At 38.8% G+C, this 22,481-nt stretch overlaps 1 protein-coding gene across 1 annotated transcript in view; it reads right to left on the minus strand.

Annotated features, from left to right (window-relative positions):
• The window catches only part of LOC145978031 (uncharacterized), a 34,471-nt gene extending 16,895 nt beyond the window's left edge, over positions 1-17,576 (minus strand). The window contains exons 1-3 of the mRNA XM_083110418.1: positions 17,350-17,576; positions 7,610-7,738; positions 719-1,047 (exon numbers count right to left, since the gene is read on the minus strand). Of these exons, the coding sequence (XP_082966544.1) occupies positions 719-1,047; positions 7,610-7,738; positions 17,350-17,460 (569 nt within the window). The 5' untranslated portion in view covers positions 17,461-17,576. The remainder of the gene's footprint in view (positions 1-718; positions 1,048-7,609; positions 7,739-17,349) is intronic.
• Positions 17,577-22,481: the final 4,905 nt, after the last annotated feature.

Here is a 22,481-nt window from a genome sequence, read left to right on the forward strand (position 1 = left end):
AATTTCGAAGATCCACTGTCTTCATTCACAAAAGGGTATGAATGAAGGGTGAATGAAGACAGTGGATCTTCGAAATTGATAGGATTGAACCATTAAATTGTGCAACGCGGAATTACGAAATCTTTTAAATTTCACGTAAGTAATTTTAAACCGCGTTTACCGCAACCACCATGAATAGTAATTTACATTAATTATTATGCGATAATTTTATATTGAAGAGGTGTTTTTGAGGGGACAACACTATTATCAGGGTAATATGCCCCATGGAAAAATACCTTGTTTGTCCCTTCATGGAAAAAAATATGTGAACGTACGTGATTAGGGGGGGGGGCAACTCCCCCCCTTGCGCACGCCTATGAGCTGGACATGCATTAGAATGTATTGCATAGTTATACATCCTGTTTCTGGTAGAACCTTCTTTAGCAAGGCCACTCTGGTGCAAGAATGAATTACTTTCAATCCAGTCTTGTATTAATTAATCAATTAAACATTTTAAGATCACATTTCAAAAATGTGCAGTTTTACGTTAGTTGGACCGTATTTGACCAAAACATGCTGGCTGCTGAGAAAAAGGGGCTGGCTCATGAATTATTTTCAGTTTTTTGTACCCCTGGCCCCAACAATCGTACCTGATTATCCAAAGCCAACGTTTCAGGGTTAAGTGAACCACACAAAATGCTTGGACAATAATGTGGCTATAAATACGAATAAAACTTACTGCTCAATGGAAGAACTAGATGAATCTTCTTTCTTCGATTCAACGTGTCCTGATGATTCCACTTCTCCGTTTGCTTCTTGACCTCTCTGAAAATATGGTACAAGGCACTGCTGGGAAAGCTTCGTCTCCACACATAACTCTTCTTGCTTGTTCCAAACTTCCAGAGAACTTGTGACGCACAACAGGCCATTCTTGCAAATGTCGCAATTAGTTGGAATCATCAGATCAGTTTGCGTGGAAACTTCGGGCTTAAGTTTCGGCAGAAGCTGACCATTCCTCAGATTAGTGATTTTCCAGTTAGTATCGTCAATGCATGGCAAGCATCCATTCTGTAAAGCAAAAATAGAAGCAACATATTGGTTGGTACGATTAAAGCGAACAATAACAAGTTTACACTTGCTTCGGCTGAGCAAACGTTAACATTTAAATATGTATAATAAAAAGGAGAATTTGTCGTTGAAGTCATCAGATGTTAGAATTTACTGAAGAATCTCAGTGGTGGATAATACTAGATGTCACACAATTTCACGAAAATTTCCGAGAGCAATAGATTTGTCGAAAATGGGAATTTTAGGAAAATATGCAAACTTCATGGCAAGGAGACATGTAAGATATTGTAGTTCTTAATACTCATTAACAAAATAAATAATAATATACATATACTATTGCTTATTGTATTAGTGTTTGGCCTAATGATAGACTGTAGCACATGCTAAAACAAACATAATCAACATGATTGATTGACATTGCTTCAGTTTTCTGCCACTTTTGGCTAATTGCGAAGATGAATGATGATAAAATGATATGGATGAATGGACAATCACACACACACCCTTCAGAGGATTACACTGCCTGTAGGTTCAAGTGCCACAGCCTATTTGCCCTGCAATATTAGTTACAGGGGTGTAAGCGAGGTTGACATTTGGATAATTAACATACCATATTTGCTGTTGTAAGACACACCAGACCAGTGTATAAGATGCTCCCTCGTTTTCGTACACACTTTTGGGGAAAAAGCTATGTCACTGAATTTATAATTAATTTACAGTATTTCAACTATAAAGTAATATGTAGGTCTAATTTCAAGAAATAATTTACCTACTCTAACTAGGAAATAATACATTTTAATCTTCTTTGTCACACACCGCAAGAAAGAAATTGTCTAACTCGGAACAAGAGAAAATTTCCAGAAATGAAGGTAATCAACAACCGAGTATCAGTGTTTGAGCAGAGTTGCTACAATTTCTTGATTATGAAATTCCCTGAAATTTCCAGGTTTTCCAGTAAAAAAATGAAAGTTTTCCAGACATGTTTATCATCATGATTTTTGCTTTTGAACCCTGTGTTTTCAAATATAATCCATTAATTATTATGAATATTCACTTTCACAACTTTTTTCTTTAGCAAATTTCATTCTACACACACAAGAATGTGTGAAAATTGGAAGGTTAAAAATGTACAATTACAATCGACATCAAATGTACTAGGTGCTACAATCACGTGCATCTAGCTATCAGGCTAAGGTAACAGAGTAAGGTAACAGATCTCCACAATAAAAAAAACAACAGAAAAAGTTCATAAACCATACACAACCTTTTTCATTTTCTGGTGGATTTATGGTGTCGTAGAATATGCTTCTTTCTTGCTTACATATATAAGTTCACAGCATCTGGAGAAATTTTTGTTGCATATAGGAATTCTATAGGAACAACAAGACTGAAGGTTAAAAGATTAAAAAATCAGCAACTTACGTGTGTGAGTATGAGATAGTTTGTACTACGTTTCGAAGGTTACACTACCTTCTTCTTCAGGTTGAAACGATGCTTTTCAGACACCTGACATGGTGCCTCGTCGTGAAAGTGATGGTTGAGGATTTAGGTTAAATTGTTGTAGGAAGGACACTTTCTAAAAAAGAATGTAAATTACACATCTAAAACCGCGCAATACTATTAAAAACGAAAGAACGTCCAAAGCCGACGTCGGCGAACTGCCGACCGGTGCTCGGGGTAAGCGAATGCACGGTGTCGGCTCATACCTGGAGAAGGAAAACTTCTCCTCCTCAGTCTTTCCAAACTGGGGCTCGTGAGTCACCAATCCAAGGTGAAATCAACTTCCACCTCGGCGGCTTTCCTAACCTCAGGGGTGACATGGAAGCCCAATTCGTCTCTGTTCCCGGCGGCTTTATCCCATTTTTTAAAAAAGGTAACCCAGCCGTCCTCCAAATTCCCATCGTCCCTATTAAGTTTGTTCCAATTTTTCGCGCATATATAGGCAGCTTCATATACATTTCTGTCTAGTTTATTGTCAACCTTCCTAATAACTTCCCTTTTAGCAATCTTATGTCGGTTGACTATTATGTGTTCCGACAATCCTGTTTTGGGTATACCCTCGTTTACATCCTTATCATGCTCTCCCCACCTAATTTGCATACTTCTCCCGGTCTGTCCCACATATTCCTTCCCGCATTCATGCACTACGTCGAAAAAGCCGCTATGGAACATGTAGGGGGAGGAGTAAAATATTATGGGAGATACGTGGATGACATCCTCATCATAGGGAGTGAAATCAAACTTGATAGTGTTTTCGACCAATTGGGGAAGCAGGATCCCAGAATCGGGTTTACTAGAGAAGATGTGGCCAACGGAAAGATCCACTTTCTTGACTTGTGCCTTACTAAAACCGGACAACGGATCGTTACCGGGGTCTTTCATAAACCGTTGGCTGGCGAGCTGTACCTCCATAAGAGATCCCAGCATTCAAATAGGACTAAATTAAATGTTTTTCTTAACTTTTTCATTCGCGCCGAAAGACTGTGCAATGACGAAAAAGAGAAAGAGAAAGAAGAAGAATGGATAAGGAAGGTAGGTATAAAGAATGGGTATACTATCCGCGACCTGGAAAAAGTGGCTAGGAAGGCAAAAAAGATTGTTAGACAAGAAGCATCGCAAAATGACAAAGAGGAGGAAAAAACTGAGGTGGGAATCGGTGAAAAGAAAAAATATTTTGTCGGGATTCCGTATTTTAAGGGTGTTTCCGAGAAAATTGAAAATTCTGTGAGGGGTTACGGGATAAAATGTGGGGTAAGAGCACCCCGGAGCATTGAAAAACACTTCACGTCTTATAAGAAAGGGAGGGGGGATAAGCACAATAACCCTGAGGAGCAGAAGGGAGTGTACAGGATAGTATGTGAATGCGGGAAGGAATATGTGGGACAGACCGGGAGAAGTATGCAAATTAGGTGGGGAGAGCATGATAAGGATGTAAACGAGGGTATACCCAAAACAGGATTGTCGGAACACATAATAGTCAACCGACATAAGATTGCTAAAAGGGAAGTTATTAGGAAGGTTGACAATAAACTAGACAGAAATGTATATGAAGCTGCCTATATATGCGCGAAAAATTGGAACAAACTTAATAGGGACGATGGGAATTTGGAGGACGGCTGGGTTACCTTTTTTAAAAAATGGGATAAAGCCGCCGGGAACAGAGACGAATTGGGCTTCCATGTCACCCCTGAGGTTAGGAAAGCCGCCGAGGTGGAAGTTGATTTCACCTTGGATTGGTGACTCACGAGCCCCAGTTTGGAAAGACTGAGGAGGAGAAGTTTTCCTTCTCCAGGTATGAGCCGACACCGTGCATTCGCTTACCCCGAGCACCGGTCGGCAGTTCGCCGACGTCGGCTTTGGACGTTCTTTCGTTTTTAATAGTATTGCGCGGTTTTAGATGTGTAATTTACATTCTTTTTTAGAAAGTGTCCTTCCTACAACAATTTAACCTAAATCCTCAACCATCACTTTCACGACGAGGCACCATGTCAGGTGTCTGAAAAGCATCGTTTCAACCTGAAGAAGAAGGTAGTGTAACCTTCGAAACGTAGTACAAACTATCTCATACTCACACACGTAAGTTGCTGATTTTTTAATCTTTTAACCTTTAGTTTATATTTGATTGTGAGTAATTCGCACATTATCAGTATGTTAACAAGACTGAGATCTATAAAATAACACTGGTCTACAAATTTTCATAAACTTTCTGCTTATGTTTATTTTTCAGTTTTATTTTCATAATTTGGACCCGCTGAACACGAATATGACATTGGTTTTGCTGTAATGTCAGTTTTTAAGATGATATGGGTCGTTTATTATTTTTTTACTCAAAGTCTGTATGCCATATGTATTATGCAAAAAACATAAAATTACGAACACAGTACAGTCAGTACCCAGTAAATTACATATATAATGAACAGTATAACAATGCAAAATAGCTAAAGCAATACAATGAAATGAACAGAATACATTAATATTACATATCAGTTCCTTATTTTAGTTCATCCTATGTAACAACATGCTCAAAAGTGAATACCTTCCCCTTCGTCACGAACTAATCCCCAAATGTAATCACCCATCCTGGCACAGTTTCATCTTCCCTGGTATCTGCTTTCCATGAATTGAATGTTCTTATGAAAGCATTCTCTCCCAAATTCTGCCGAAAGAAATCAAGGTGCGAATGAAGCATGTGTAATTTTACAGACATTCTACAGCCCAGTGCTCTATACCTATCAATTAGTGTCTTAACTTGATCATGCCACCCACAATTTTTGCCTCGGACAGATTAGGAAACATTTTTTTTATGTATTGTAGGGCAGCTGACTCAGTATCCAATGCTGTCACAAATTGTTTTGCCAACCCCAGTTTAATGAGCTGTGTTGGTAGGATAATCTTCTCTCTAGGCACTAAAGCTGCGCTTATCATATTGTGTTTTTCTGGGGTTATCTCTGTTCTTTCAGGCCACACAGTTTGCTCGTAGTGCTTGCTTCTTGCTCGACTGTCCCAGAGACAGAGAAAACAAGAATACTTTGTATACCCACTTTGTAACCCAAGAAGAAAACCAATTGTTTTGAAATCACCACATATGCCCAACTGGTGTTTCTCATATTGGAATTTCTCCGTCAACTTCACACTTAAGTAACTTTCCTTCAAGTAGAGGGAGTACGCGACTGGAATTGAAGGATACTGGTTGTCGTTGTGTAAAAGTATTGCCTTCAGACTACTTTTGAAACTGTCCATGAATAAACGCCATTGTTTTGGTTCGTACTGAAAGCCAATTGCACTAAAGAGACCACTTATATCAGAACAGTAGCACAGCGACTCTTCCACAGCAAAAAAACACCTGGTGTCTCTTTCTTTTATTTGTTATTCTACAGGAAGGAAGTAGCACGTTCCACTCCTTCAGCCATGAAGCTAAAAGTTCACTTATTTTTTGGTAAATTCAGGTCTCAAATAAGGACATCTAGCTCTTTCTGGTTCAGTAAATGAGGTTTCTTGCTATCCTCATCATCAGTAACATGGTCACCAGAACTGTCCAAATCACTGCCTTCTTCCGCAAATATGGTTTGGATTGGAGGCGATGGTATAGGAAGACCTTCACTGTCAGGTACAGGTGCTTGGGAGGATGGTATGTCAAGGTACTGTAGCTGACGCCTGTTCTTCCCTCTCCTGAAATGTGTCAGGTATATCATGCAAAAGTAACAATCATCATGTTGATTTGTAGGTTTCCTCCACACTCACGGAATCGCAAATGGCATGCCTTTCCTTCTACCATGCAACCAATGTTCCATCGTCGACCTGCAGTTACGACACGAGACGTGGAGCCCAAGGTTTGTCCAGATCACCAACAGCCATTCCAAAGTATGCTTCATAGGCTTCACAAAATTTTGTCCCTGGTGCAATGACATGTTTAACTTGCTTTGGCCCAATATAGTATCCACATACATAACAGAACGAGTCTGCATGTAATTTGAGAGAACAAAAAGGTGTTAATCTCTTTCAAAATGTTGATATTTCGACAAAATTGATGCCGGATTCGTGTTTAGTGGGTTGAAATCTATAAGAATTCATCACAAAACAACGATAAGCAAAAACTTGTTGACCACTGTAATAGAAGACAACCTCATCTTCACCAACCTTTCTGATAATTAAGATTATATTGTCAGTACTTCAGTTATCAAGCAAATCAGATATCTGGACTACAAGTTTCAATTTGATATTCTTTCTAATTTCTAGTATTATAAAAGTGAAAATTTATTACAGAAATTCGAAGGAACCATAATTTTGCACAAGACTGAGAATCACAAGAACGAAAGAAACAAGTTTCTAAACTGAATTTTTTTTGGGAGTGGAATCACAAGAACCGAATCCAGAAGTGGAAGTGACCTGCTTCTTCATTTTGCAACTTTTTCTCTTGCAGACTCCAAAATGCACATAAATTCCAGACGATCTGCAAAATTCCCTGACATTCGCTGGTTTTCCAGGCGTGTAGCAACCCTGGCTTAAGACATATCCCTGTTTTTCAGACCTATTTTTAAAGGTAAAAAGTGCATCTTATATGCTGGCAAATATGGTATTCGTCATAAAGAACACTGTCACCTGTATACATAATTCTGTTTTAAATCCATATTTTAAAGGTCGGCAAGGTGTTCTTGAGGTTGTATTTCAATCATGCTATCAAAGTTACCGGTTTGGAGTTCCAGCCTGGGTGCTTACTGCGTGTCCATCGATTTCATTAATCACTCACCTTCATTGTAGCAGGCAGAAGTGGCAGAAAAGTAGGTATACAGTACCAGTGACTTTATTTTCAATTTGCAGATTAAGCGTTGTAGTGACATTCTTGGTATGGATAGCTCCAGGGACGCTCGCCGCGTTGACTTTTTGGGGCTGTTGACAAATGTCAGTGCAACTTTCATTTAATTTTCCTCAGTCAGGCCGACAGTGGTATATACTATATACCTACTTCTGGACCACCCTGTATATATTTTTTAGAAAATGAATGGCTCATAACTGAAATAATCTTGAATTAAAAATAGTTGGGACCTGTGCGAACTGTGCTTACCTGACTTTCACAGCTGCTATGAAGAATCACATCTACCTCTTTACATCTTCCGTAGAAGTGAAGTATGCACTCTGATGTCATGAAGCACTCCTTACAAATCTTTTTTGGGTACATGTCACTCTCTGAAATCTGAGGCAGACACAAGGAAACAAACATTAGTATGATATAGTTTAATTCAAGTAAAATGCATTAAATAAATAAAATGGAAACAAATGGACCAAAGCTATCGTTAAGGGTGTGTAACATGTGTCACAGTGCAGATCCTTGAGTTTTGAAGATCCTTGAACTATTGATATATGTCTAGGAAATGTTAATCTGAATCTGGGATCAAAAAATTCTAAAAAGTGCTTTCGAAATATTTTTTTCTTTAACCTCTTAACTGGGTATGACGTAATACTCCGTTCTGGCTCTACTGATTTATAATGGGCATGACGGGATACTACGTTCTCATGTTCTTACTGCTGATATCTGTTGTGTATGACGAGATACTTCGTAAAATTACTTTCTTCTTTGTTTCACCAGATGGCTCTGACGTCCTGACTGTTGTAACCGTTAGAGTTAGCGGGAAGCAACGAACACAGCCCGACGTTCAGTTCTATCGCGTATGCAATAATGGCTCAGGCAAATCGGAAGCGACGGCGTGTTTTTCCTGCTGAGGAAATCCGAGATATATTGTAGTTGTAAATCTCGCATATTGTAAAAAGTACAACAAGGACCAATAAAAGAATAAACAATACCTAAATGGTATGCCATGGAGCACAGAAATACCGTGCGTCCATTTCGATCTGCAGCCGAGAGATCGGGAGAAGCGTGGCGGACGGCACTGACGGAGATGCCGACATTTGCGGCCTGAAATGCCCGCTTATTTTTATGGACATATGCAGACATTTATATAAATATTGCAAAACGAGCACTAACCTGTGTTATAAGAGTATGGTTTTAATTTTAGTAGCTTAGTGACTGTATGTGCCGATGATTTTGACACGCCCACCTCTTGTGAAACACGGCGTAGAGGTTTGTTTGGAGAACGTTCTAACGCTGCACCAATATCATCGAGTTTTGCTTCGGTTAGAATCCGTCGTTTTTGCTTAGGTATTTTAAAATTTAACGATACAGTTTCTCGTAATTTAAGGACAAGATGTCTAACCGTATCTCTGTGTGGAGTTGAAACGCATGGGAATTTCTGTACAAATTACCTACACACGTCTCTACACGAGTTTGTTTTCACGTAGGTACGTGTCATACATAAAAAATCTTTGTTCTAACGTGAATCTTGCGGCTGGCATTCCAATCGTCTCACTGACACGTCACACATACACACTACAATAACACAAACAAGTAACTGCAAGTAACCAAGAATAACACTCTTGCGCACAGTACGAAATTAACACGCTCTTGGTTTACATTGCTCGCCACTATATTTACAACTCTGTCTTCATCTAGTCGCGAAGGAACAAAAAACTCGAGCTCGGATATTTCGGATTGCGAGGAAGCTCACGAAAACCATTCACTTTTATCGGTTTCGTCTGCAGTGTAATCCTGATACAGTGTTGCACATTCGAAACCTCCAAACGATTCCCATCGCCACAAAACTCTTTCAAGGATATAAACTTAAGCAGGACGTTACTGATCAAAACCATGATTAAAATGCTTTTTTATCTGTGGCTCTTAACATCGTTTCTATAGCGTATTTATTTGTGTATATAAGAGCAGAACTTGGATGAATTACAGAAGAACTTTTGCGTGTTATAACACAGGTTAGTGATCGTTTTGCAATATTTATATAAATGTCTGCATATGTCTATAAAAATAAGCGGGCATTACAGGCCGCAAATGTCGGCTTCTCCGTCAGCGCCGCCCGCCACGCTTCTCCCGATCTCTCGGCTGCAGATCGAAATGGACGCACTGTATTAACTAAAATATTGGTTTACGAAATTCATCAATTTATCAACAAAAATTCCCAGGGCAGATTGGGCTTTCGACGAGGAAATTACCCAGTTAAGAGGTTAAATACCATTCAACAATGCATGAATTGAACAGAGTTTCATCCTGTCGGCTTCTCTACCAGCATGATCCTGTTTCCGTTGGGTACTCAAGTCATGTAATCTGACAGAGAAAGTAAATATCAGTGAAGAAAAAGGAATATGTAATGCATAGCTGCATAAAAGGTAATGTAAATTCACCATCCCATGAAGGCAAACAGGCGGATGTACAGGTACAACCCAACACATTCTCGATCTCAGTCACTTTTGAAGATAATGTGATCAGTAACATGCTCCAGCTACCTTCAACCCCCAAGCATCCTTTTAGTTGAACCTGGCTTAACCCTAGACCTGCTTTATGGAGGAACAAGGCTAATAAAAAACAAGAAAAAAACACAGGGTGTATACAATTTCATAAAAACAAAAATTCCATGACTTTTCCAGGTTTTCCAGAGCAAGTCATTAGGGCAATTCTTGTATTTGAATATTATTATTAGAAATTCTTTATTCATGGGCGAAGTTCAGCCTATGGCTATTCGACCACTTAACCCGATATGTGTACAAGATGCTCACAATGCTTTAGCTAAAGATCACACTTAGGATTCTACTTAACCAAGTTATTAAAATACTCACTTGACATGTTAAAAGTAATAATGATAAGAGAAACTGAACAGAAACTGAGTGTCTGATAGAAGCAGAGATGGCCATTTTACTTCGGCCTCCGAGTTGAAGGTCGGCCTCAGCCTCCAAGCTCAAGGTCGGCCTCACACGGCCTCAGCCTTCGAACTCCAACTCTGCCACAACCTCGCAATGGTCCTGGAGGCTGAGGCCGGGCCTCCGGAGTCTGGACATCTCTGGATAGGAGTATCAAGGGTGAGCTTTAACGAAATACTTGCCACAAATTGACTAACAGTTCACATAAATAATACATATTACATAAAAACATAGTAAAATTTAGAAATATATGTATTAATCCTAATATCTACTAAACACAATTCAAAAATTGCGATAAGAAAATGGAAAATTCCAAGAGCCACTTAGTTCAAAACATGGCCCTTTTTTCTTGAGTATTTACTATAATTTTTTTACTGTAACTATTGGTAATACTATACTCAGTACATCAAACTGAAGTATATTTTGACCACAAAATTCCAGACTGGTACACACCCTGGAAAACTGACCTTAGATCACTTACTTGAGGAATCAACCCTGGGCCTCCCGAAAGTGACACATTTTGGTGTTACAATTTTTCTATCAGTTTTCTCTTTGGCACACGCTTTCACCTTTGACCTCTGATTCACTTTCAGTGACTGCATATGCTGAATGTCTTCATCAACACATACAAAATGGCTTTCTTAGTGAACAGCTCTCATGGTGGAAGGAAACTAATTCATGATGGATTTTTAGCCCCCATAAATAACACAATTAGGGGTAAATATATTAGGAAACCTCCAAGTTTATTAGAATTACAAAAAAGAAAGTAATAACGCATGTGGAAAACAACAAAGATGCAATAATGCAAAGTTTTTTTTAATAGTTTCTAAAGGTAGCAGATACACATGAGATGTCACCTCAGTTTCAGCAGACTTAAAAATCATGTTGATGACTTTGTTGCATTTTGCTGGCAATGGACTTTCTCTGTACAGTAATCCAGCGTTTAATCCACAAATGTCTGGTGCACGAGTATGTTTGCTTACAAATTATACTACTTTATCATTTACATTAGCCCAGTCTAGGGTTCGTTCCAAAAGTTGCATGAGCTTTTATGGCTATCTTATAAGTGCTCTCATGCGTCATGCTGTCCCAAAAGTCGCTTTCCGTGTGTTTCATGCAAGAATGAGAAGCTGGTTTGTCCGGTAAGAATCATCTGCTGCTTGCACGATGGCTTCAAACTGCACTAGTTCAGAAAATGTATTATAATTTTAACAGAGAGCGATATGAAACAACCAGAGGCGGCTGCTTAATACGTGCTATAGCACGTTCTCAATTTACTAAAATGGAAAGAATGAAAGGGACACATTTCATAGATTGAAGAAGGTTAATAAAACACTGCAGTGAAAAATTTACAGCACGCTACGTATTTTCCACACGCTGTCAAGCTACAACGAATTCCGTGCTATTAGCTTCATAGCACGTTTTCACCACTTCGCGGCATGCCGAATCTGGCCGAATGCCCCTCAGTTCTACGGGAGAGGTAGGGTCGGAGTCAATCAGCTCGCGAAATCAGTTTGCTAGCATGCTACACAGATTTACAGCACGGTAAGTGTTGTCATATCAGTATAAGAAGAAAGTTTGCGGATAGCTTTAAAGAATCAGACACAAATTTTTTTTCGCACGGTTCATGGTCATGCGTGTGGCATATGGAACAGTCATTGTAAAGGATCAGTTGTGCTCTGTTGTTCCAAGCAGTGGTATACGAGTGGTTGGGGCTAGGAAATTGATGGGGGCTACATCCCATCTCCAAACTTTGAGTTTCGGACGAAAGCAGCAAAGAACTCGCAAACAAAAAAACAGTGTTAAATGCAAACACCCCTTAAAATGATCTCCGATTACCATTTTTGTCTTTGAATAACTTCAAATGAAGGTTTAAATGGGTTATTGCAAAATATTTTACACTTTATTCCGGCCGTACGTAAGAAGCAGCTATGTGATACAGACCTTTACAATTCCAGACCCCTCTGGGGGGGGGGGACCCCTGGGTACGCTAGCAGCTCCAAGTGAGTGTGTAAATTTGTATGTGTTTTTTTTTGGGGGGGGAGGATAATTGTAAATGGAAGAAACAACATCTACCTGTAGCACGCATCTGTGAAAAGTCACGTGCTGCCGCTGGAAACAACATGCACAAGATGAGCGTGTTCTTACAATGTGATTTAAATGAGTAAGTGTCCACAGTATAGTTCATTTCTGTGAGGACGGAATGGATTCTGTTGGACACCATGCGGAAACTTTCTCTAAACAAAATGCTGTGCCTGCGCTTTTGTCCAGAGCATCCCATAAGTATGTAAAATAACTGATTTCATATAATATATAATAATTCATCCTCATTACATTTTGCAAGATTGATTGATTTGGTTCATTTTACTTCCGTTTTATGCCATTTTCAGCGAATTGTGAAGATGAGGATAGAGTGATGATATGATGAAATTGATGAAGGGACACTCACTAATAACACCAATGCCTAGGTAGGGATTCGAACATGGGATGCCTGTCATCGTAGCATGCTGTGCTAACCACCAAAACGTGTGAGATAGATAGATTTATTTACCTTTAGAACGTGTGCATTCATGGCTTTGTTTTAATTTTCTTATGAAATTATATGATCTATAAAGGAAACTGATTCATAAAATGAATCACAATACAAGACATAATGAAGTTGACATGGGAAATCTGAAAATGAAGTTAGTTTTGATATATATCGTACAGTTTCCTCAAAAAGAGAGGTGTATACCAATCATATGACATGAAGTAAGAGACCATAGTATTCATTATTATTAATATGTTATTTCGGTTTGTGTGATGCTGAAGGTTTAACACTAAAAACAAAGGAGGCTTCGCCATCCGCTTTATAACCTGTGCCACAGGCCCCGATATTCCAATGCCTGATCGGGTTCATCCGGAAATCCTCCACCCTCGATTTTAGTAGTGAAACTTTTTTTTTTATAGAAAGATTGTGTGTTGCATATTGTTAAGAAAAAAAATCGGAAACAAATAGGATGTGTAAAGCCGTTTAAAGTTGCGAGGTGGAAATCTACTTGCGGCCATATCAGTTTCGTAGCAGTCAGGCTGGCCACCAGTACCGATGGACATATAACAGTCGCTTTCTCAGACCTAAACCATAAAAATTGCCCACCGATTCTGGGCTCCGCCCCTGGGGTAGTTGACCTACCACCCTCTACCGTGGCCCCATCTTTTTCTATAGAGTCCTTTTAAAGACATGTTAGAACATGCCAAACACTATATTTCGACAATTCACTCAAACATTAGGAAGGTACCAAATACAAATAACATATTGCAAAGTATCCCATTCCACAAGTCATTCATAAGAAGAAAAAGAAAATGTGTAGACGTGCGCCTGTGACATGAATCCATGATGGAAGCCCTGAAAAACCGTAATGACGTTACGTAGCTAAGGAATTTGCTAAAATTTGAATATACCCGAAACGTATATCTTCAATTTTACAGGAGAAAGTACTTACTGAACTGACTTTCCATACACTTTTGAAAGGTCGTGGAAATGCTTTTTTCCCATCGCTTAATTTATTTTGCCGGTAAATCAAGTATTTTTGAAGATTAATCTCTCTCCAATGCACAAAAGATGTTGCCTCTATGTCCTTCCACTACGTGAATCAAATGTTGCGTGCGTTTGATGATGTAACCCCCGGTCAGTGTTTCCAACCACACAGTTGTTTTCCAAGAACATGACAATTATAACTATGTTTGCCTAATCTAACCTTGCCGTGCATGGTTCGTGGGGCTATCCATGCATGGTCCATGTCGTTTTCGAACCTGGAAAAATACAAAATCAGTAACACGAAAGTAGGTATTTTTCGATGAAGAAGGTTGCAACACAGCATAACCACTGATCATGGACAACACTAGTCAAGATTTCTCTGTCATATTGCATGTAACGCAAGCGAAAACGAACAAACAAGAATTACTCGATATGTCAAAAAATTGAGATTATTTGCATGAACAAAATGAAATGGCACCTTCAAGAATCCTTAGGAATGCAGAATACATAAGTACCAATGTCAAAAACAAGAAAATAAAGGAATTTCAGATGTTTCGGGGATACTAAACTTTTAGGTATGACTTAAGATGACCGGACCCTCTCCGATTTTCTTCATATTTTGTATACTTACTAATTGAGGCCTGCTAATGACAAATCTGAAGTTAAAAAAATTGTCGGAAACATCTAGAAATTGCAAAATAATTGCGAACGGTAAAAATTTACTATCCTTCGGACACCTCTAATTTTTTCGTTTAGTCAATTTTTGACATTCGAGCTTACGTATCTGCTTCGCGGAACATTCCTGAAGGTGTATCAACGTTGTTTTGATGAAATTATTTGAAATTTTTCACATTAAAAGTACGTCTTTCTGATAGGCCTTTTCACTTGCCTGAGACGAAGTAACCTAATCACGCGCCAATGATTCGCAATTATTTCCAATTTCTAGATCCTGATACTAACACGACACCAAATTTGGTAACAGTTTCATGCATCGGAGACACATTTCTTCAATTTTACACAAGAAACTACTTACGGAAATGAGTTTGTCAAAGGTTTAGAACCTTCGTCGATATATATTCTTCCTAAAACTTCATCGTACAATGCAGCAGAACAATAAATAATCACTTTTCATGTAATAATATTGCGCATTTTGTGAAAATCGACAACATCATGGCGTTGTTTCCAAGATGTACCTGCAGATGGCTCTAGCGTCGGAAGTCACGCGATCTCGCTAGTGGAATCAGGGTTTCCAAACGTGCAATTTTTTTTCGAGAAACGCACGTTTTTTTTGTTTTTTTTCGAGAAAGGAAAATGGTTTTTCGATGAATTTAGGGCTGAAATGAGTGCTAATGGAACCTAACCTAACAGGCCTAACCTAACCTCGTGTGAATGGTTCGTGGGGTTTTTCGAGGAACGTGCATTTTTTTGTTTTTTTTTCTTTTTTTCGAGAAACGCGTGCTTTTTATCGAGAAAATGGCATGTCATGGATGTGACGTTAGGTTGTTATCGGGCGTAGAAGATCCCTTGGATTTTACAATCCAACACGGTGTAGTGAAGGAAGAAGTTGATTGCGAAAAATGTGGCAGTGCATGTAAGGTGCATGTTGGACGTGATGGGAATTGGTTATATATTTGTTCGAAGAGAGTCGATGGACAAGGTAAATCAAGAAAGTTCCGTGCGGATTCAAATGTTCTGCAAGAAATGGCACGTTCATAGGTTCCAGTAACCTGTCGCTGGATAAAATAATTCATTTCTGCAATTTGTGGCTTCATCTCCCGTACCCAAGACAAGCTGTAATAGAAGAGGAATTAGACATGAGTAAAAGAACTGTTGTTGACTGGTCGAACTTTTGCAGGCAGGTTTGCGAGGAATGGGTAACTGAAAATTCCCGTCCCATAGGAGGTCAAGGAGTTGTTGTCGAAGTAGATGAAGCGAAGTTCGGCAAGACGAAGAGGTGCGTAAATAGAAGAGGACGTCCAGTTAACGGGCAGTGGGTGTTCGGCGGAATAGAAAGAGGAAACCGGAGAGCATTCTTCATGGTCCCAGTAGACAATAGGGATGAACAAACTCTGCTGCGAATCATACGCAAATTCATTCTTCCTGGCACAACTATCATCTCACACTGCTGGAAAGCCTACATAAACTTACAGGGAGCAGGCTACAGACACCTGCGAGTGAACCACAGTATAGAGTTTGTTGACACGCCTGCAAGTGGACATATACATCAGGAAAACATGCGACGGATGTTGCGAGACGACATTCCAATCCACTCCCAAAACATCGAACGAGCATGGCGTAATGTACGTCATTCCATACCAACCTTTGGACGAAAGAAGAGTCACTTCACAGGGTACCTAGCAGAGCACCTATTTAAGGTCAATTTCACACCGAAGGCAAGAATGCACACATTTTTCAAATAAGCCGGTACCATGCAATACATGTAACTTGAAAAGATGTAACGATGTGCCATGCAATAAATATGTGAAAGATGCTGTGATAGTAAGTTAATCTCTTAATTTTTACTACCGTAACCTAAGCAAACCTAAACTAACCTAGCAACTTTGCATGTTTCGTGACTTGAAAGTATAATTTAAAAAAAACAATAATTCGTGGAACATAGGAATTTTCATGCACAATAGAGTTGGAAACATTGATATTCGAAAACAAAAGAAGCGTTATCATTCGCAAAGCAAGCAATATCTCTCCGTGACGTGCTTTCCGCAGTATTAAGGAAAATGGTTTATTTTAGCAGAAAAAGTGTTTATTTTCGTGCAAAAAGCATAATGCCACCTTCCACTATGTTCCGCAATACATAATTGGTAAGTACCAACCACGAGAAAGACAAAATATTTTAACTATGTTTCCTAACCTAACAGAACTAACCTAACCACGCGCCAATGGTTCACAATTATTTCCAATTTCTAGATCCTGATACTAACATGACACCAAATTTTAATTATGTTTTCTAACCTAACAGAACTAACCTATCCACGCGCCACGGAGAATTAATTTTCAACGAACAACATGAATTTCAGCTATGAAACATTCCCACATCACACAAAACACCTTCCCGATGTTCGACAATGCTACAGGAACTTATTATGGTAAGTAGTTTCTTCTGTAAAAATAAATAAATGTGTCCGAAGGATAGTAAACAAGTACCCTACATTTAAGGGGAAATCTGAGTTTTGGAGCTTCCAGGTGAAAAGGCAGAAACGAACATGAGATAAGCATGTTTCACCAATAACATATGGAATTTATTACGAAAATTCACGTTCTTTGGGAAGCAAAATCTAGCTAGTAGTGTCCGCATGTAGCTTATGTAAATATAGATGTTGGAATATTGTTTCAAATTCGTGAAAAAATCTAACGTGATTGGAAAAAAAGGATTAGAACATGATAAATAAAAACACAAACATATTGAGTGAAGTGCAAAAGAATACATGTTAATTAATATATAGTTAATCATATTTTGGTAAATATACAGTCATTATAAATGTAAATAAATGTAAATAAATATCACTTACTTCAATTTGTAGTAATTTATTTATAACAAACATGATCCCATCAGCCTGTAGAATTTCCAATCCTTGAGTATATTGCCTTAAGCACAGTCTACAGTATACGTTCGCAGCCATTTGTTGTATAACAAATAGGTTGTCGTCTATTATTAAAAAGTAAATTGACTTTCACTCGTTACAAAAAATATATATATATTAGGATGTTCACAATTGTTCGAAGAATTTTGCACCATGATTATTTTAACAAATGAATGTCATAGCGCTCAGCACAGATTACTTACAATTTGTGCGTCTCCCTTATCGCACAACATTAGAACAACTTCGTGTCGTCAGGTGAGGAATGGCTACTTACTATGTTAGGTTAGGTCTGTTTGGTTTCGTTCTATTAGCATAAATACACTGAAAATTTATGCTAAGAGAACTAATCTAACTGGCGTATCCTTACAACTTGGGTATTTAGCCTAATGAGAATTTCCTATGACGTCAGAACACATGGTTGCTCTTGTGTTGTCCAAAAAGGGAGACCCCAACCCATAGAGGGTATAACTGATCGCACCTTTCTGAAACAACCTTTTGGTCAAGCCAAGCCATAAAATGTACTGACGTTTTTCGGGGTTTGACCAAAATTATATTTTTTTATGCTGAGAGACCTAAAACTATAACAAGATTAACCTAACAACAAAATACTTTCCATGATGTCAGAAGGCGAAATGCGGGGCTTTACCGAAAAGTTGATTGAGCAGTGTGCGATAAGAGAGACAAGTTTAGCACAGATTATAAACGACTACGATTAACACTGTTGCCAGAGTGTTACGGAGACTTGCGGGCGGAAAATACACAGAAGCTCCTAAATTAAATGGGGGTGTGCGGGATTCCGTAAAGTCGGTACCGGAAAAACAACTCCTACTGACAAGTGGGATCCGAACTCCAGTGGGTGAAAGAATCTCCCAATTTGCTGCGAACAGCAAAAGGAGAGCGCCGCGCCATCTCATGATCAACGCGGGTCTGCAATTTCAAAGCGCACCTCTGTTTAAGTGGTTTAAGCGGCGGTTCTTCCTCTATTCTGCATTCTCTGTATCAGGACTGAACCTCACACCAGCTTACGTGACGTCACAGGTTAGTCCATTTACAAGATTAAATAAAGTGCATTATAAGAGTATAAATTATTTTTTCTTATTCGTTCTGAATACATCACCTCCAAGAATATACATAACATTAGAAAATTCGTAAACAATATTGATAAATGGAAAATCCAATTTTTACTGTTCTGCATAACCTACCATTACATTTCAAATTATGAAGGGAGAAAGCACCATAGAGAAAAAATATTGCATACAAATACTACATTTGAAACTTACTGTAAATTGGTGTTACTTTCTTTCTTTTTTGTTTTTTAAACTGGTATATGAATTTGTAATTCATGCCCTACGCCTATTCGTAACAGTTTCATAATTTTGAGGAAGTTATTTTCCATTATTTCAAAGTGGGCGTTAAGAGTGATGCTATCCGTCATATCCCCAGCTAGTCAAGTGTCAGTTGCATTCCGGGACAATTTACATTCAAGGGGATGCTGCATATACTTCAGATTTTCTTTCAGGACCATAAAAGAGAGTATTCAGTTCCAATGCAATGTTGTATTATTTTTATTATTTTACCATCATCAAGGCAACCAAAGTTATTTTTTTCCATTAACTCACACATGTCAATGATGTAACAACTCCTACTGACAATGACGAACAGGAACGTATTTCATTAGCAATTCCATCCATATATATTCCAAGTTGAGTTCTCACAAGGGGGATGGTGGGGGTTATAATCCCCCTTGGCCTAGAATTAAAAAAAGGAAAAATGCAAATATGTCAATATATAGGACTGACTGCTAAAAAAGGCACATTCCTTGTGAAAATCCTGGGTTCAGAACTATACATTTCAGTGAGAACAATTTCAACTAAAAATCACACTTAACATGCAGAGGAATGGCAGTCAAATGTCTGCCGTGTTTGTGTTAGTCTATCTCATAAAACGAACTTAGAAAGGAAACTCTGACTTTTTCAATCAAACAGGATCATTGAGTTCGTAGAGGGAGGGGGGAATGGAGTTGGAGGCGAAAACTCGGTATAGAGCCAGTGAAAACTCAACCGGGATCTCAACAGCTAGACTGCGGTCCGGTATCGGGACTTGCCAATAATTATAGTGTGTGTTTCACCTACGTCACAAACTGTTGAATTTTGGCTTCGAGCAGACATGTTTGAGGCCAGTTCTTGTCTGATTGGTTATTGAGTTGGCGCGCTTTCTAGAGAAGCGAGTCTTTTGGCGGGAAGAGGAAAGAGTTATAACTCATGTTATATAATAGAGAGTAGTTTTGCGATTTTGCTACTGTCACAGTTATTTAGCAAATAACCCTTGACGCTATTTTTAAGGTTTGGAAAACTTTCAGATTTTGTCTCGCTCACCTAAATTAGGGCCAAGTTACGCCCATATTAGACTTAAACTTGCTTATTCGTATTTCTGCTTACATAACCAATGGATATTCTTGTTCCATTGCACACATTTTGCGTTTGTTTGCGAATTCGACCCAGGTCTTTCTGACAATGTAAGTGTATTTGTACAACCACGTAAAACATTTAAACAATACTCCATGCATATTATAAAAATTGATTTTGAAACGTGCACACATTCGCCAGAGAATTGCTCACATCCCAAGAATTAATATTTGCGAATGTGAAGCAAATATTTAAGGACAGATTCGCATTGCATTCTCATCGTTGCATGAGGGAGAAGAGTGGATTAACCCTTTTTTGTGGACCATTTCTTTTAACTGTCATCCCCAAGGGTGTCGCCAGTTACAGAGTAAAATATTTGTGGAACATGCAAACCCCTTCTACTAATTATGTCTTTTGATATTGACCGACAAATATACAGTAGATTTTATATGAATACGTTTGTATTGTAAAGAATCTCTACAATATAAATAGAATCTATAAAGATATTAGCAGGCCGTGCAATATATGCAATTGTTAAATTGATTTGTTGAGTAATTGACAGTCTATTTCCCGCCTAACCTTATTACCTCAAGATTTCGCGGACCCCCTTGCGAGTGAATGACGCCCCCTGGGGGACTGAGGACCGCAGGCTAAGAGCAGCACATTCTACTGTAGTGGAACCACAAGCAAAGAAACCTGCGCAGACCCGCGACTCCTGTGCACCGTATTTTCGCTTGGAGGGGAGGGGGAGAGTGGACAATGCTTCCTTATGGCCCGAGCTGAACGGAGGAAGGGAAAGCTGTGCGGTGACTTTTTGTCCAAGTTTTTTTTCCTTGTGGTCGCTTTATACTACTATATATCTGTGAAAAAAAAGAACAACCCTCTTGCATAGGAAACTTCTTTCCAAGTAGTTTGGATTTTAGCCAACAGATGGCGGGCGTGAAGTTGTATTCGGGTATAACAACCAAATGTGGAGTTCTATTCTAAATGCCACACTCAGATGAAAGAAGAAACACAGTAAGATAATAATATATATACTTATCAATTATATTAGAAAATAAAATATTGTAGTCTATTATAAAATTATGAAATGTAAAAGAATGTAACGGTAAATAGCTGAAAACCTATGACCCATTTCTTTTTAAAGAATGAAGAATCAACATTAATGGATAAGTTCATGACTACTTGTTACAAGGCCAGTGCAGGTGCAGTGTTTGCTTATATGCAACGTCATCACATATAGGTCATGGACCGCAACGCGATATCAGCGCCACAATCGCAAACGTGCTTTATAGGGACGGAAAACTGACATAGTTTGATTGCAGTGGTCATCGGGAGCTGCGGCGATGACAAAGCAAAATAAAAAAAATGCTTTTTAAATATTTTAGAGAAGAAGTAAAAAATAAGTCCGAATACTCGCATATTTGAGCGAAATTAGTCACGCGACGCCATGAAACAGCTACAAATATGCAAGAGATTCGCTAAGTTGAGCGCATCGAAAGGAAAGCCCAGTCCTACCCCTCGTGCCCAACCGCCCCGCTACGTTTCCTGTTGAGTGCAATGGTGTCAGGCGGGCCAAGTCATCGCAGCAGGTCTGCGAATCCAAGGTCCTTCGACCGCTTTTCCCCCGCTCTTGAAGGTCTGGCCATAAGATACCTTTTTTTTCAGCCCCCTTATTTACAAACACGGCAGGGTTTCTGTGACATCATCAAGATGAAACTTCTCAGAATGTCCAGCACTGTAGGCCTAAAGCATGCAACGCTCTTGATTTTAAGAGGAAAACACATGTTGAAGAGCATCGCAACGCAACTTAAACAGAATACATAAAAGTAATGGTGCATAGAAAAAATATAAGTAAGCAAAAGCATAAATTCCTTCACGGTTAGTGTTAGAAAGAACTGAAGAAATAAATGCAGTTCTGGATCCATTATATTTCCTTCATAGTATTTCTCCATTAAATATTTTTTTTGATCCTGCGGTTCAAATATCGATTTCGGGAACAAAATGTTCTTGCTTTACAAAACACGAAGTAATACATGTTGTTTTGTGTTTACTATGCTTACGAATGCAAAGACTGATCAAGATTTTTGTTCTCGAGGTGACGGACATACTTACTTAGACAGAACATTTTCCCTAACATATCTTACTTTCACACCAGGGATGGTCAAAAACATCAGGATTCCAGAAAATTTAAAATCTCGATTTGGAAATTTTTACTACCCAGATTTCGAAAGCAATCCGAATTTCGGAAAGAGAGGTTTAACAATTTTTCATTTTTTCGGGTAAAATTTAAGAAAGTTTCCAATGTGTGCGCAACAGCGCCCAGGGGCGCCGTGAATGGCTTACGAGGGCGGCGCGAAATGTTGTAATATTTTCACTGAAATGACACTTATTCCAATGCATGTGCTTATTTAGGGTATGAATTTACAATACCGGAAGTATCTCCAATTGCTTTCGAATTCGACATTCTCACTAATTTTGGCCTCTTAATCACGAATCTGCAGTTAAAAATTGGCGGTCACGTCAAGAAATTGCAAAATAACCTTGTCAATTACCGCTGTGATTCTCCATACACTAACATGGAAACCATGTTTTCTGATATGAAGACGATTTCTTTTCCGCACAACGGTCTTGCTACCTTGTGTTCTGACGTGG

This window comes from Lepisma saccharinum, chromosome 24, assembly GCF_977018435.1.
Source record: "Lepisma saccharinum chromosome 24, izLepSacc3.1, whole genome shotgun sequence".
NCBI classification, from domain to species: Eukaryota; Metazoa; Arthropoda; class Insecta; order Zygentoma; family Lepismatidae; genus Lepisma; species Lepisma saccharinum.